At 43.7% G+C, this 14,913-nt stretch overlaps 1 protein-coding gene across 1 annotated transcript in view; it reads left to right on the forward strand.

Moving 5' to 3' along the window:
* Nucleotides 1-14,913, forward strand: part of LOC121101274 (actin-binding LIM protein 1-like) — a 190,164-nt gene that overhangs the window by 151,619 nt on the left and 23,632 nt on the right. The window contains exon 3 of the mRNA XM_040624498.1: nucleotides 12,334-12,517. Coding sequence (XP_040480432.1) covers nucleotides 12,334-12,517 — 184 coding nt within the window. The remainder of the gene's footprint in view (nucleotides 1-12,333; nucleotides 12,518-14,913) is intronic.

The following is a 14,913-nucleotide window of genomic DNA, read 5'->3' on the forward strand; positions in this document are numbered from 1 at the left end:
GTATTTAATATTTAATTGCAATTTTGTATATGGCTTATCATATTGATACATTACATTGTTTGTTATAATTTTTATTATTTGTCTTGAGCATTCAAAATAATGCCCTAGATTCATTTTTCTGCCAAAAAATTCTAGAGCATTTAGAAAAGACCAGGGACCAAAAAACATAATAAATAATAGATAGATAGATAGATAGAACAAACGAACAAACCAGGGACCAGAGAGAAAGAAGATCAAGAAGGGCCGTTGGGCAAATATTTTGTTTTCAGTGAGCCTTTCCTGGAATATCCTGTATAAGATTTTAATTCCTCCCTGTATCACGTTTCTCCCTGCTTTATCTTTTTTCCCTTAACGTTTAGCATTATGTAATATTTTATTCATTTATCTTCACCCTCTACTAGACAGTAAGTTCCTTGGGGGCAGAGACTTTTGTCTCTTTTGTTCACTACTATATATCTGGTGCCTAGAACAATGCCCAGCATAGTAGGTGCTCAGTAAGGTGAATGAATGAATGAATGAACAATAACCGTGTATTTCTTTGGAACTTGAGTATTCGTAAATGTTCCTAATGGCATAGCTAGTCTACAAGATTTCTCAAGTGCTTAAAATCATATATGTCCTCTTATGGTTACTAGACACTAACATCATCTTCCAGAAAGAAGGGGTGTTAGGAAAGCTTTCTATCATTGATGACAGAGCTGAGCATCTGCCTGGCAAGTAGAGCGGCTAAGAGATGGTGCTGGGAGCTGTTGGTGAGGATCTTGCTGATGCTAAGTGTTTGTACGGGTTTAGACCCTGAGCTTTCTCCTCTGGGCTTACATGGGCAGACTGGATGTGGGTTGTTAAGGGCCTCAAGAAGGAAACTGATAAAACTCCAGTAAAATGGAAGTGGTTTCTTAGATCTCCTAGGAGCTGAGCTTGGGCTTTTAATACCTATTTAGAGAATATTAGTCATTCAGAAATTTATTAAATGGCAGATTTAACCAGAATGCAAGGAAAAGAAGTCTTTTATAAATGTGGTCCCTTCTCACAGCAAATGAGAAACCGCTTCCATGCCATCTTTTGTTTATAAAGGATAATCCTTCTGAATTTTGTACCATGTTAAAGTGTTACCCAGTCAAATAAATACAATTTAGATTTTTAAATAGTTGAGGTTTTGAATGCCCAGCTGGAACAGAGAAAGGGCTCATAAATTCTCCAAAATATACTGCTTAATATACTCTCTTAAATATACTCTCTTACTGGGAGCTGATTATCTATGGGTCTCTTGTGAACAGAGGTGCTAGTAGCCATTTGTTCTGAGTTTTCTTTTCAAGGTTGTTTGTAGAGTCAAGTTGGAAGATATTGTCCCTCTGGAGTAGAGGGTAGATTTGTTTGCTGTCTAGTGTATTAGAAATAATATCTACACCTGAAGCAAAAGTTGGGACAGGTTTGCTTGTGGCTGATTGTAAAAGATTGGGGTTTCCTAAGCTCAGGGTTCTTCGGCTGGGAAACAAACTCATTGCACACGCATGCACTTCTCTTGCGTCTGGGGACTTACGGGGCCTGGAAGACCAGTGACAAATATGAAGCTTGTGTTGCCTGCTCTTAGCAGGGAAGGCTTTCGCTTCGGACCCAGGGCTTTACGTCTTCTGCCAGCACCCGTAAAGCTAGGGCAGGGTCACCTGCTAGCTTGCAAATAAAATCTCAGGTTCTTTACAGTTCTTGACACCTCTTAGTCCATGTCCTTGAAAGCTTATTTCTTGAGAAAGGGTATGCTGAAGTTTACCCAACCTGATCGAGGAAGTTCCCGTTCTCTAAGAAAATGATTTGGACAACAAAGGTTGTGGGAGCGTTTATACTATAGAGGACGGGAGGAAGCTGAGACTGTCCTCAGGCTTTTCAAAGCAAGCATTGGACCAGTCATATTGCTGGTTCTTTTCGTCTCCCTGAACGCTGGAGCGTCCCATGGTCAGACCTCACCTCTGTGTCCACTTCGTTGGACTTTCCAGCCTGCAGACTGTTGTTTATAAGTCACTCAGTGTATGGTTTTTTTGTTTTGTTTTGTTTTTTTGGTTTTTTGCTAGAGCAGCCTGAATGGACTAAGACAACACATTAATCAGATGTTCAAATAATCATACAAATAGGACTTCCAAGTGTGATCAGTGCAACAAAGGGAGAACAAAAAGCTGCAGGAACAAAGATGTGAGTTTGCAGCGGGAGGATCTTGGTGTGTTTATGGTGGGGGGAGGGGGAGGTGGTCAGGAAAGGCCCCCCCACCCCCACCTCTCTAAAAAAAAGTTTAAGCTGACAACTAAAGGCTAAAAATACAACCACCCCTTATTCTTCCCAGTAAAAAACGTCAACTAAATGGACTCCATTATTCCAAAGAATAGATTTGTAATTTGTATTCTTTTCTTCCTAAAAGTCACTTGATTTTTACATAAATCAACCTGGTAATACTGATGCTTGAGGGCCTTCAAATCTTTACCATGTGAAATGTTTACAGAGCATCTAGCATCTATCATTCACTGTGCTGGTCTGTGGAGGATTGAAAGGGCTATATGACATGGGACCTTCTTCTGAAGAACCTGTGACCGGGTGGCAAGCAATGTGCTTACTAGTGGAACCCTCGCTGGCAGCAGACCAGTGCAGGCGAATGGTCCATAGCCCAGGTGTGCTGAGTCAGAGGCTGAGAAGCCACCTAGAGCTCAGTGGTCTGGGGATGTTGCTGGGGAGAAGCAGCATATGATAAAGCATGGATGCTCCGGAAAACTTAATAACCTTCCCGGGACTGGAAAGGGGGTGCGTGCTAGCTGTGGTCAGGGGTAGGGCTACATCGTTCAAGGCAGCAGATGGTGAAGACAGGGGTACGGCTAAACTTGACATTGGCCTTCATTCAGGCAAACGGCTTCCTACAAAAGTGAATGGAACCATGATGTTCCCATTGTCATTTGAAAGATGACATTTTAAACATTAATTATAGTAGCTATTCCTTTTCAAAAATGGAATTAGTGTTATATGTTATTTATAGTCACATAGTTTTAAAAAGACTTCTGAACATTGGGTATCTGGAAAATTTTAAGAATCAGGTCATGTAAGCTCTTCCCTCAAGATCGTATTGGCAGAAATTGTTATATTGAGTTATGTTTTAATAGAGACGGTTGCTGCTTAGCGATGAGAGTCTCGGCAATGTGTTAGAGGATGTGGAAAATGTCACCTTTTGATGGCTTTGAAAAAACTCCTTGTCCTCTATAATGGTCAATCATTAAGAGAGCCCATGAACACCAAACTTATTTTTAAGGAGTTTATGTAAAACCATTAGAAAATTCAGGCTATAACTCTTACTAATGTCAATGAATTGCAGTACATTTTTCAAGAATTACTCTTTAAAGACTGAGTTTTGTAAAGGGGCTTGGGATAAACATTCCATCTGTAACAGCACCTTCCATATTTGCCATCTTGGAGTCTGGAGGATGTTTACTAGGTCAAGATCATTCCATATAGAATATGTGCATTTATAAAGTACGAGGATCTTTATGGAGTAAGATGGATGAAAATTGTAAGGTGGTGAGCTGGATATACAGATTAAGGATTTTCTGTATTTAGGGTTTTTTTAAATGTACTTTTTAAATTAGTTTCAGAGGTAGAATTTAGTGATTCGTCAGTTTCATATAACACCCAGTGCTGATTATATCATGTGCCCTCCTTAATGCCCATCACCCAATTACCCCTTCTCTCCTCTCACCTCCCCTCCAGCAACCCTCAGCTTGTTTCCTAGAGTTCAACATCTCTTATGGTTTGCCTCCCTCTCAATTTTCACCTTATTTTATTTTTCCTTCCCTTCCCCTATGTTCATCTGCTTTGTTTCTTAAATTCCATATATGAGTGAAATCATATGGTATTTGTCTTTCTCTGAGTGACTTATTTCACTTAGCATAATACCCTCTAGTTCCATCTATGTCATTGCAAATGGCAAGGTTTCATTCTTTTTGATGGCTGAGTAATATTCCATATATATATAGAATATGGAATACATACATATATATACACACATGCGCACACCCCACATCTTCTTTATCCGTTCATCTATTGATGGACATCTAGGCTCTTTCCATATTTTGGTAATTGTGTGCATTGCAGCTAACTCTATTCAGTTTTTTAAAAGTAAAATTGTAGGGGTGCCCGGGTGGCTTAGTCGGTTAAGTGTCTGCCTTTGGCTCAAGTCATGATCTCAGGATCCTGGGATCGAGCCCCACATCAGGCTCCTTGCTCAGCGGGGAGTCTGCTTCTCCTGCTCCCTCTGTACCCCTCACTCATGCTCTATCACCTGCACTCTTGCTCTCAAATAAATAAATAAAATCTTTTAAAAAATAAAGTAAAATCGTATTCTCTAATTTATATGCTATAAGAACTAACACTTTATATTTATATCCTCTTTCTAAAATAAAACTTTAGAATGTGGTAAAATTATGAATTCAGTTTTCTTTTCATTGCAATGTAATCCCTGTGATTTGACCTAGACAAGAAAGGTCAAGAAAGTAACATTATCACATTGTCCATATCCAAAAGAACAAGTGCACTTGCTATCCTGGATAGAAAGGCCATTTATTGTGTCATAAATATTTCCAAACCGTAGATACAGTACAGCCTCCTTCGGCTGTACTACAGCTTATAGCTGGGAACTTCTCTAACCTACATCTCTTGATACATACAAAACAAACTTTTCTCCACTTTGGCCTCCCTAGCTGGAAAAGAGCTGATTATTGATTTCCTTAAAATAACTCACTGTACACTTAAAGACCATTATTACCTTGACCTCTTTTTCTTTGGTCTAATCCCAATTTCATCTACTTTTTTTTTCCATAAGTGTTCTCTCGCAGCCCCTTAATTATTCCGGTTGCTGCCCTGTGAACCCATTCTGGTTCCTTCCCATGCACCTGAGATGATGGAGTTCTTAACCAATCACAGTCTTATGCTCTGTACTTGGGTCCTTCATGGTACTGCTATAGTCTGACCGTGCACCTAGCACTTGTGCACGGGAATGGTCTCTGGCGTTGTTGAATTACAGTTAATTTCGATTGCTGATAAAGTTCAGAGTCTTAAAACACTTGAGAGGTTGGGGGAGGGTGGAGTTACCACATTGGCACCACTGTCTTGATGCCAATTAGGTGCTTTCAGAAGGAAGGAGGGTACTGGCTCAAAGTCATGCTGAAGTGCTCTTTCCTTATGCTTGGCAAAGGCACTGGGCTCTGCCCACACTGTCTAGACACCAGCAGTATGAGATAGAAGGAAAGGGACAAGAATTTGCCGTCTCTCTAAAGATTGCGGGAGACATGAAATGGCATGAAAGGTGATCTTTGCCTCCAATAAGCTTACAGTTGAGATAAGGAGAAAATCACAATGGTGGTATAAGATACAGGACAACATATACTAAATAGGAATCAGATGTCAGTAATTGTTCTGAGCCCCGAGGAAGCAGAGGGGGAGGGGACTAAGGAGGCTGTAGCTTCATCAGGAGGTCGAGCCTAAGTGGGGCCAGGGAAGCAGGACGGGCTTGGCGGGAGGTGAGCCGAGGTGTCCATCCTGCAGGGGTGTGGGAGGCTCAGCTGGGAGCAAAGCGCTGGCGCAGAGAGACTGAGATGAACGTTTGGTAGGTGTTGAGCAAGAAATACTATTCTCAGTAATACCTTTGTTATTTGAGCTTATTATAGTTAATATTGTTTGCACATGGAATTCCACAAGTGTTAAAAAAACAAACTTACTATGCGGTCAAAGGTTTATTAATAAAAGAGGTTCCATGGGGCGCCGGGGTGGCTCAGTTGGTTAAGCATCTGCCTCCGGCTCAGGTTATGATCCCAGGAATTATGATCCCAGGAGCCCTGCGTCAGGCTCGCTGCTCAGTGGGGAGCCTGCTTCTCCCTCTCCTGCTCCCCCTGCTTGTGCTCTCTCGCTATCTTTGTCACTCTCTCTCTCAAATAAATAAATTAAATCTTTAAAAAAAATAAAGAATAAATAAATAAAAAGAGGTTCTGAAGCGATTCCTTTCCATCTAAAGCTCTTGACCTATTATTATAAATTCAAACTCTGAATTCAGTACAAGCCCTCAAGTGCCGTCGGTTGGGGGCCCGTTCTGCCATCCGGATGGACCTCTATCTTCTTTCTCAGAAATGATCATTGATTTTGATGGGCATGTAGAAGTGAATGTGAAAAACTATTTAAATATGTTTTTGAAGCTTAGTATTTGCTTCCAGGATGATGCATTAGCAAATGGTTATTTCTGGTGAGAAGCTGCCCCCTCACATTATTGTTTGAGTCTCTGTTCTGCTATTTTGAGCTCTGGGCTACAGCATATAGTACTTTTGAGCTTCAGTGGATGGTACTTTCAAACACATTGCTCTCGGTTTCAGAGCAAAAGCAGATTCAATGAGACCCCCACTCTGTGGTGGAATTTTTGTGGCTTGGGAAGACCCTATGTTAAAGTCTACCTTTATATTTTCTATGGAGAAAGGATTCGAGGAAATGAATAACATCTTGGATGAAATAAGATTCTTTTAAAATGTAGTTGGAGTAGAGGATGGAGACAGAAAATAGCAAGTATTTGGTATTCACACTAGTAATCCATCATGAAGTGCTTGGGAGCTCCATACCCTGAGTCCATCCCACCCCCGGCTCTAGCACATGGCACCGTGGGAGGTAGCAGGGGAGTTGCTGGCCCAGGTAGGGTAGACTAGGGTTTTGAGCTGGCTAAGGGTAAAGTAGCACTTTTGGAGCACATGGCCCTCATCACCAGAAATGAGCAGGTGTAACCCAGGTCCCAGCCATGCAGAGCCTCCACGTCACTGTGCAAATTCAAAAGGGCTCCTCATAGCCTGTGATGGGTTGACCGGTTGGCCGAGTGCCAGAGCCAAAATCCCATGCCTGCCCTAAAAAAGAGAAGGAAGGACCCCTACCCTGAGGCTCCTGGCCCCCAATTGAAGTTCTCGTGTTAACTCAAAACCAAAATGAAAACATTGATCACATTTGCTTACTGTCCCTCCCTCTCTTACTGGCATGAATTGATTAAAACACCCACGTGAGCAGTAGCCCCGCAGAGATATTCAGTCTACTGATAGAAAAGAAGAAAGCATTGTTTGCATTTTAGCCCTAAGCCCACCTTTGGGCAGAGTTTTAAGTATTACCTATTCTGCTAAGGGTTTGGCAATGTGAAAGGACAGGCAGACGGAAGGTTACTGAAATGAACTTGTAACATAAAATGTTGTCTGCTGTTTTCAGAAAGTTGGAGAAATAGTTGCCACCCCATCCCTGTTCGTGCTGCTAAAATACTGTTCTGTTTTCACCCTTATTTGACACTTCCACACTTTGTTCCCCTCCTACTCCATGCTATGTTTACAACCCAGGCAGCTCCTGTTAATTTTTCCTTTTTTAAGATTTTTCCTTTTTTAAGATTCAAGATTTTAAAAAATGCCTGTTACTAATTTCACAGCTTTCATGTAAAACTGCTGGGACGTACATGTTCTTACTTACCCAATTCATGGTATTCGGGGGTTTGCAGACAGTGAGTTCAAGAGCATACCATCAACAAGGCGTATGGCTGACGTTGGCCATGCCTCAGTGACGGCAAAGCAAGCAAGGTTCAGTAGGGCCTTGAGTGGGGCATGTTTTCAATAATTGATCATTGAGAAGAAAGCAATTAATCTCTTCCACTGGCAGCTCTCTCTCCTTTTTTAATGAAAGGAGTCTGCTTTTTCCTGGGCATACGTTAACTGTCAACCAGAGCGAAAGACAAATGGAGTACCCGAAGTTAAAAATCTAAATGTATCCTACTGAAGTGTGACCTCACTTGTGATTTTGTGACCATTTGGATGTAAAAGTTTTGCTTTGCGCCACCAGTTAGAAGTATTTGCTAAGCTGTTACTATGAAACCGACCAAAGTTTCCTTAAACCTTTAGAATATTTTTGGTGAAAGAGAGTAAGCCCTTTGTCAAAGTGTAATTTTCAAAAGTTAAATCTATGACACACAAATAGTGAATGAACATGTATCAAAGATTGATTTAATATATTAATGAGGGAGCCAGCAGGCTGGCAAAGCTGGTTCAAAGGAGAACCAAAGGAGTAGGTTATAAAGGCATTCAAGGAAGGGCTGTCCGGATGTCAGGGTCAGGTGTAAACTGAAGAGCGGTCCGGTGGGACAGCAAACCGGACTACTGCACAAAGATCTTTAAGTTAACTTTAAAGGCTGGGCCTTTAATCCATAGTCCAGAGCTTGTCAAACACAGAGCCGGCGCCCTGGGTAATGAAATAACCCTCGTGCGAGCTGTTGATCCTCAGCAGGACATCGGAAGAACAGGCTCCTCTCCCGTAGCTTGTTTACTAGTTTTGGTTAATTTTTCTTTTTTCTTTTTCTTTTTCTTTTTTTAAAGATTTTATTTATTTATTTGACAGAGAGACAGCCAGGGAGAGAGGGAACACAAGCAGGGGGAGTGGGAGAGGAAGAAGCAGGCTCCCAGTGGAGAAGCCTGATGTGGGGCTCGATCTCAGAACGCCGGGATCACGCCCTGAGCCGAAGGCAGACGCTTAACCACTGCGCCACCCAGGCGCCCCTTGGTTAATTTTTCTTAACATATTATCTGAGTGACCTTCCACTTAACATGAGGTTCCCGGAGTAGTCAGATTTGTAGAGATAGAAGTAGAAGGGTGCTCGCCAGGGGCTGAGGGAGGGAGAGTGGAGAGTTAGTGTTGAATGGGGACAGAGTTTCAGTTTTGCAAGTTGAAAGTGTTCTGTGGGTGGGTGGTGGTGCTGGGTACACAGCAGTGCAAATACTTAATACCACTGAGCTGCACATGGGAAAATGATTAAGATGGCAAGTGTTGTTACGTGTGTTTTACCACAATTTTAAACAATGAAATGAGCTGACACATAGGTCTATGGAAAAAGAGTTAACAATTGTTCATCCTCCTGAGATAACTTAGTAATCCTATGTTTGTGTTAACTTTTCCTTATTCATAAAAACATGCGTAGACCTTCTTTTAAAAAGGAGATTATTAAAATTCTTTACTCTGTGACATTTGTTCTTTTCACTTTAGGATACAGCAAGGACGGGCCTCTGGGTTCTAGATACTGATCTAATCCCTTCTCTGTAACACCAGCTCCAGAGACTGGGTGTGCCATAATTTATTCAACTGTTGCTACTGATGGAAATTCAGTTGTTTCCAGTTGTGTTGTGTTTTGTTTGCCAGTGTAAACACTGTTACTATAAAAATGTTATAATTCAGGACAGGGAAGTTGAAGGCCAGGATCTCAGTGGTGACAAGAAGGCAAAGGAGGGAATTGTTCAGAGGAATGTTTTGTGGGAAAACAGATTGGATTTAGGGGCAGTTTGAAAATTTTGGTGCAAGAGTGGAGAATGAATAGTGCTGGCATGCTACGGAAAGAGGGAGTAGAAGAAGAAGGTTATAGAGGGATGGCATAGAAGCAAGAGGGTAGGGTTTGTTTTTAAAATGCCAGGTTTGGGGCACCTGGGTGGCTCAGTCGGTAGGGGACCGACTCTTGGTTTCAGCTCAGCTCATGATCTCACAGTCATGAGATCAAGCCCCTTGTTGGGCTCTGCACTGAGTGTGGAGCCTGCTTGAGATTTTCTTTCTCCCTCTCCCTCTGCCCCTTGCCCTGCTCACGTGCTCTCTCTCTCTCTCAAAAAATAAAAACAAAACGAAGTAAAATAAAATAAAATAAAATAAAATAAAATGCCAGGCTTAAGATAGGCATGCTGTCTGTGCCCACTGGGCAGCAAAAACTAAGGGTCTAAGCCTTAGGGAAGATGTCACAGAGACGGACGTTGATCATAGTTGATCATAGACAAAGTCATAGTTGAAGCTATGGGAGTAAGTGAGATGTTTTCCCAGGACGGCCTTATTCTAGAGGGAAGAGGTAGCGTTCATGGCAGTTACGTGTGTTCACGACTCTGGCTAAGGAGACTGGGATGTTGTGATCCGAGAAGGAGGAAGAATGGCGAGTAAAGACCTTTAATGGGCCCTGCCTCCGAGACGTTCTTCCAATGGGGGTTTCCTTGTGTACACACCATCAAAAACAATGATACAATTTGATGATTTGAGCCACTACTTTGAATTTGTGGACTAAGCCAAATGAAGTCTCAGAGGGGCAGAGTTCAACTGCAGTTTGACAACTATCTACAGGAATTACAAGGTCATTTTTTAAGACTTTATTTGGTTTATGTCAACTAGGACTTAGGGGAGAGTATAGGTCAATGTCACAATCCCATGTGAAGCGGACCCGCTGCACAGAGGTTCCCCACGGAAGCAGCAAAGACAGGCGATCTCCCAAACATTCACAGTGCGCTCTCCACAATCTGTATGAGCTTAAGGATGACCTTGTTGCCACCAGATCTTTTTATAAAGGATCTGTGAATTTTTAAACGTACCCAAGGTGATTGGAGGGGGAAATAAAGGCAATTACTGGTAGTCCAAGTGCATTACTTCATCCCTTCTCATGGCTTGAAGACATACCCGTGTTTGGAAAAGCAACAAAGTCATCAAAACTGCTGATGTCACTAAGGAGTGACATCCCGGGGAGCCTGCCAAGTTTGACGCAGTATTCAACTTAATTCACACACTGTGTTTTTAGTCATACCCCCAGATGCCGTGGTGAGAGGTTCCTGAAGAAGAATCCAAAGAAGTAAAGATGAGGACTCACCCTAAAGTGCTTTGTCAGCTTGTGGGGAAATAAGATATGTTCTCTGAGGTCTTCTGTGACCCCCGCCCCCAGGATAGTGTGTGTTGCTGTTGAAGGAATTTGCAGTCCAAGTGCAGTCAGTCCATACCTGAGCTCCCCCGGCCGCAGGGCCTATCCGTGAAGGACGAAGCAGGTGTGTGCACAGTGGGGGCACTGCCAGGTTGCAGGAGGCAGCAGGTGGTGAACGAGCTGTTTTCCAGGTAATGTGATCGGAGTCATATTTATAGGGTGGTCATTTTCAGGCGTGATGGACTCGGGCCATCATCTTGGGTTACTTGATTATAAATTGCAAAGAAGGAGGTCATAGCTGTGGAGTGTTGATGTAAACAAAGACTGATGAATCCACAGTGGAAGGCTCGTTTGTAGGTTCGGTGTCACCTTGAGTATCTCTATTGGCTTGCAGTAGGGAAGACTGCCAGCAGAGGGTGGGAGAGTTGTCAAAGTATTCAGTCGGTGCCTTACTGTGCTTGGCGCCAGATCATCCAGAGGCATTGATGAGTCATGGGAACTAATTAGAGGAACACTGGAGGTGTTCCAGTAGGATTCTTAGGAAAGCAAGTTAGTGGTAGAGCTCACCTTCCCCCTGCCCATGCCTGTTCCAACTGCTTGCAGGAAGAATCAGGAGGAACCCAGGATTCGTTGCCTAAGGCCCTTAGCTGTATAGGAGTCACCCAAGCTTGGGCATGGAAAGGTCAAGACTGGAGGTTCCCAGCTATGGCTGCTGCTTCCCAGTCCTTTGGCAATGAAAATGCTTTATTCTCAGGGCCTGCCTTAGGCTTTATTTTTGGACAAGTGGCTGTGCCCTCCTCTGGTCTTGTCTGAACACGTAGGCCACACCCAAGCCCCTGACACCCTGGGACCTTTGCACTATCTCCATAATCCACAGCTGCACTGTTTCGAAAGAGACATCACAGTCCAGACACAGCAAGGCATTCCCTGTTGCATGTACTGAGGTCCTGAATGACAGTTTTATCTTGGACACGGTCCCTTTTCTTTCCTCTTTTGTCTGTTCATTTTTATCTCTCCCTATAATATTATAAAGAATTGGCTTATCCTTTTTGCTGCCCACAGAGAAAATTAAACAACTGAATTTTTCATAGCCACGGGAAAGTATTTCCAGAGCGGGGAAAAAATGGACATTGGACATTTCAGCTACTGCTTTTGGTGTAGTGGGAATTTATTACTCAGCTCAGTAACAGTCTTGGCCCAAACCAAGCAGTTGTGTGGGCAAGCAGTGGATACCTTTCCTAAATCACACTGGCAGGGATACCTTTGTTCATAATTGAGACAGCACGAGCCAAGGGCATCTTTCCATCAAAGACTGATTATCTCTGAATCTTAGACATACCACAAAAGTCATTGAGCCCCAGCCAATGAATTTTACTTGTATGAGATAGTGCCTCACTCCCAAAAGGAGGGAAACAGAAGGGGAGGGAGGCAAGCGAGAACTCAAGAGCCCAACAATAAATAGCTCTTTGTACCAGTCCCCTCTCCTAACCCCAAGCCACTGAGATCATGGAGTAAGTTCCCAGCATGCAGTGGAAGGCAGCTGCAGTCCAGCAGCTTAGCGGATGCTGACCAAAGGCGAACTTGTCTTCCCACAGTGTGCGGCTGTGACCTGGCACAAGGGGGCTTCTTCATAAAGAACGGGGAGTATCTCTGCACCCTGGACTACCAGAGGATGTATGGGACACGCTGCCACGGCTGTGGGGAATTCGTGGAAGGAGAGGTGGTGACCGCCCTGGGCAAGACCTATCATCCCAACTGCTTTGCCTGTACCATCTGCAAGTAAGTGGTGCCTTCCCCCAACAGGGAAGCATTGAGTTCTGTGCTTAAAGCCTGGATGTAACCTTTTGTCTTGAGTTGCACTGTCTTGAAATATTCTTTTTCTCATGCACCCTTAGATTTAAAAAAAAAATGTTCCTGTTGTTTCATCAGTCTTAGTCAAGAAGTAATTTAGTTGGGAAACTTTATACATGAGGTCTTCTACCAAATAATATGACTGATTTTAAGTGGCTTGAAACCAAGTGTCAGAGTAGCTCTGGGTCTTAAAACATTTTGAGCCATGAAAACCTTAGGAGGAAATGGCATAACTGCTTGGAAAGATAAAGCTTATTTGGAAATATAAACTCATATGTGTGTGTTTAAAAATAGTCTCATTTACTCTGTAGCAGAGCTGGGCAAACTCTGCCCCATGGCCCAAATTAGCCCCAATACATGTCTTTGTAAATAAAGTTTTATTGGGACACAGCCATACCCATTTGTTCACATATGGCTGCTTATGGCTGGTTTTGAGCTACCGTGGCGGAGTTGAGCAGTCGTGACAGACGTCGTATGATCTGCAGTCTGAAAAAAATACAGTTTGAACTCTCAGGGGGAAAAGTTGAGCCACTGCTACCCTCTAGGCTTCTATCCTCTAGCAAGGTTCAATCTTAACTGCACAAACCAGCTTGGTTAAAATGATCCGTCAGAGAGAGGAAGGGAAAAGTATGTGAAGTGTAAGTGGGGAAATGTGGTTTCATCGTTGCTGTGTTTCGAATGCCACACATTATAGAATTTAAGATGGCTTCACTTCCCATGACAAGGACAGTCACCAGCAAGGCTCAGCTACTTTGCTGATCTGTCCTAATCACGCAGTCCCATTCCTTTTTGTGCGCTGTTGATGGCCATGTGTTCCATGTTGCTGTGCTGTGTAAAAACGACAGTTCAGAGGAGGTGTTTTGCTTTGTTTTTCAGCATTTCGTGTTTCTAGGCCAGAGAGCTGTAAACTCTAGAAGGGTAAACGTCATTTTATCTAATTAGCTAACAAGGTAGTACTCACAGATGAACCATAGAAGGTTTAGGTGGAGTATTCATGGTAAAATTATTGTAATAGTGTTTTGTAGTTATTAGTCCATTTCTCAATTCTGTCTTTTTAAATCCTAATTTTAAAATGCTGGATTATTGAGCTGAAACTTTGTATTTAATCCAAAGTAAGGTTTCCTCTTGACTTCTCCCTTTGCAGGCTGTGGCCCCCTGCCTGCTTAAAAGCCCTTGGCTGGCATTCGAGAGTCCCAAGTTCTAGTCCTGCTTCCTGGACTGTATGAATTAACGTTTCCAAGGCCGTCGTTTCGTCTGTAAGATGGGAGGCTGTGGACTAGACCCCGGTGATTCCCCAAACCAGGACGAGCATTGGACTCCTGCCCTGGGGAAGGTCGCTTTACAAATATCTGTTTCTAGCATTTTCCCCCAAACTCTCCTGCTGACCTAGTAGTTTCTAGAGGGCTCCCAAGTATGGGGCTACTCAGCCAGGTTGGAAGGCCCTGGCCCAGATGGACTCTAAGAGCCGTCCTGATCCTGGCCTTGAGAGATCATTGTTTTAAAGTCGGTGGTGAAGGACAAACATCTGTAGTGATAGTCCTGCCTCCGGACGTTTGGTACTCACTGTTGCTATGAGCGTGCCGTGGCTGCTGCTGCTGACTGATGATATTCTCCCTGGAGTGGCGGCCTCCTTTACGGGCGACAGGCTGCGTACTTTAACCGTCTTAGCAATTCTGTGAAGTCAGCCAGGAATTAGTGTCCCTAATTATGAGTGACTCTGAGTCTCGGCATTTAGGGGACTTTCCCCAGGCTCACACGGCGAGGCTAAGATTCGAACTCAGGTTTCCTGACTCCAAATCCAGTTCTCTTGATTTCACACATTGACACAAATGGCAGAAGGGAGTGAAGCCATGTGGGCAGAGGACCCAGTGGGCCGAAGGGGGAAAGAACCGAAGAGGGTCATTTGTAAAATCACACGAGCCAAAGTTCAGATGACCCGGCCCCATGTTAAGAACTGGACTCTGGTTTATCCCCTCGTGGACCCGGGTGGGATTCAAGTCTACACATAGAAGCTTGGCTCAGAGGCAAGAGGGGAGGCTAGGCAGGGTGCACAGTTTGAAGGGGGCCTCGTGCTCAGCGCCGTGCACTGCAGGGTCTACGCCTGAGAGTTAGGGCCTCCCTAAATGCTGGGCCCCCGGTGCCTCACTGGCCTCAACCTAGTCCCGCCCTGATCAGAGGCAAAAAGCCTGGCTTGTGCTTCTGGCCCCCCAACTCCTGATGCGCCTTCACGGAGCAGACTGGGGGCTCGTTTGGGTTTCATGGATGAAGCAGTAGGCCCACTGGCATCCGCCAGAGCACGATTTTTGATTGTCGTGTGTGTGTGT

This window comes from Ursus maritimus, unplaced genomic scaffold (genome assembly GCF_017311325.1).
Source record: "Ursus maritimus isolate PB19 unplaced genomic scaffold, ASM1731132v1 scaffold_7, whole genome shotgun sequence".
Classification (NCBI taxonomy): Eukaryota; Metazoa; Chordata; class Mammalia; order Carnivora; family Ursidae; genus Ursus; species Ursus maritimus.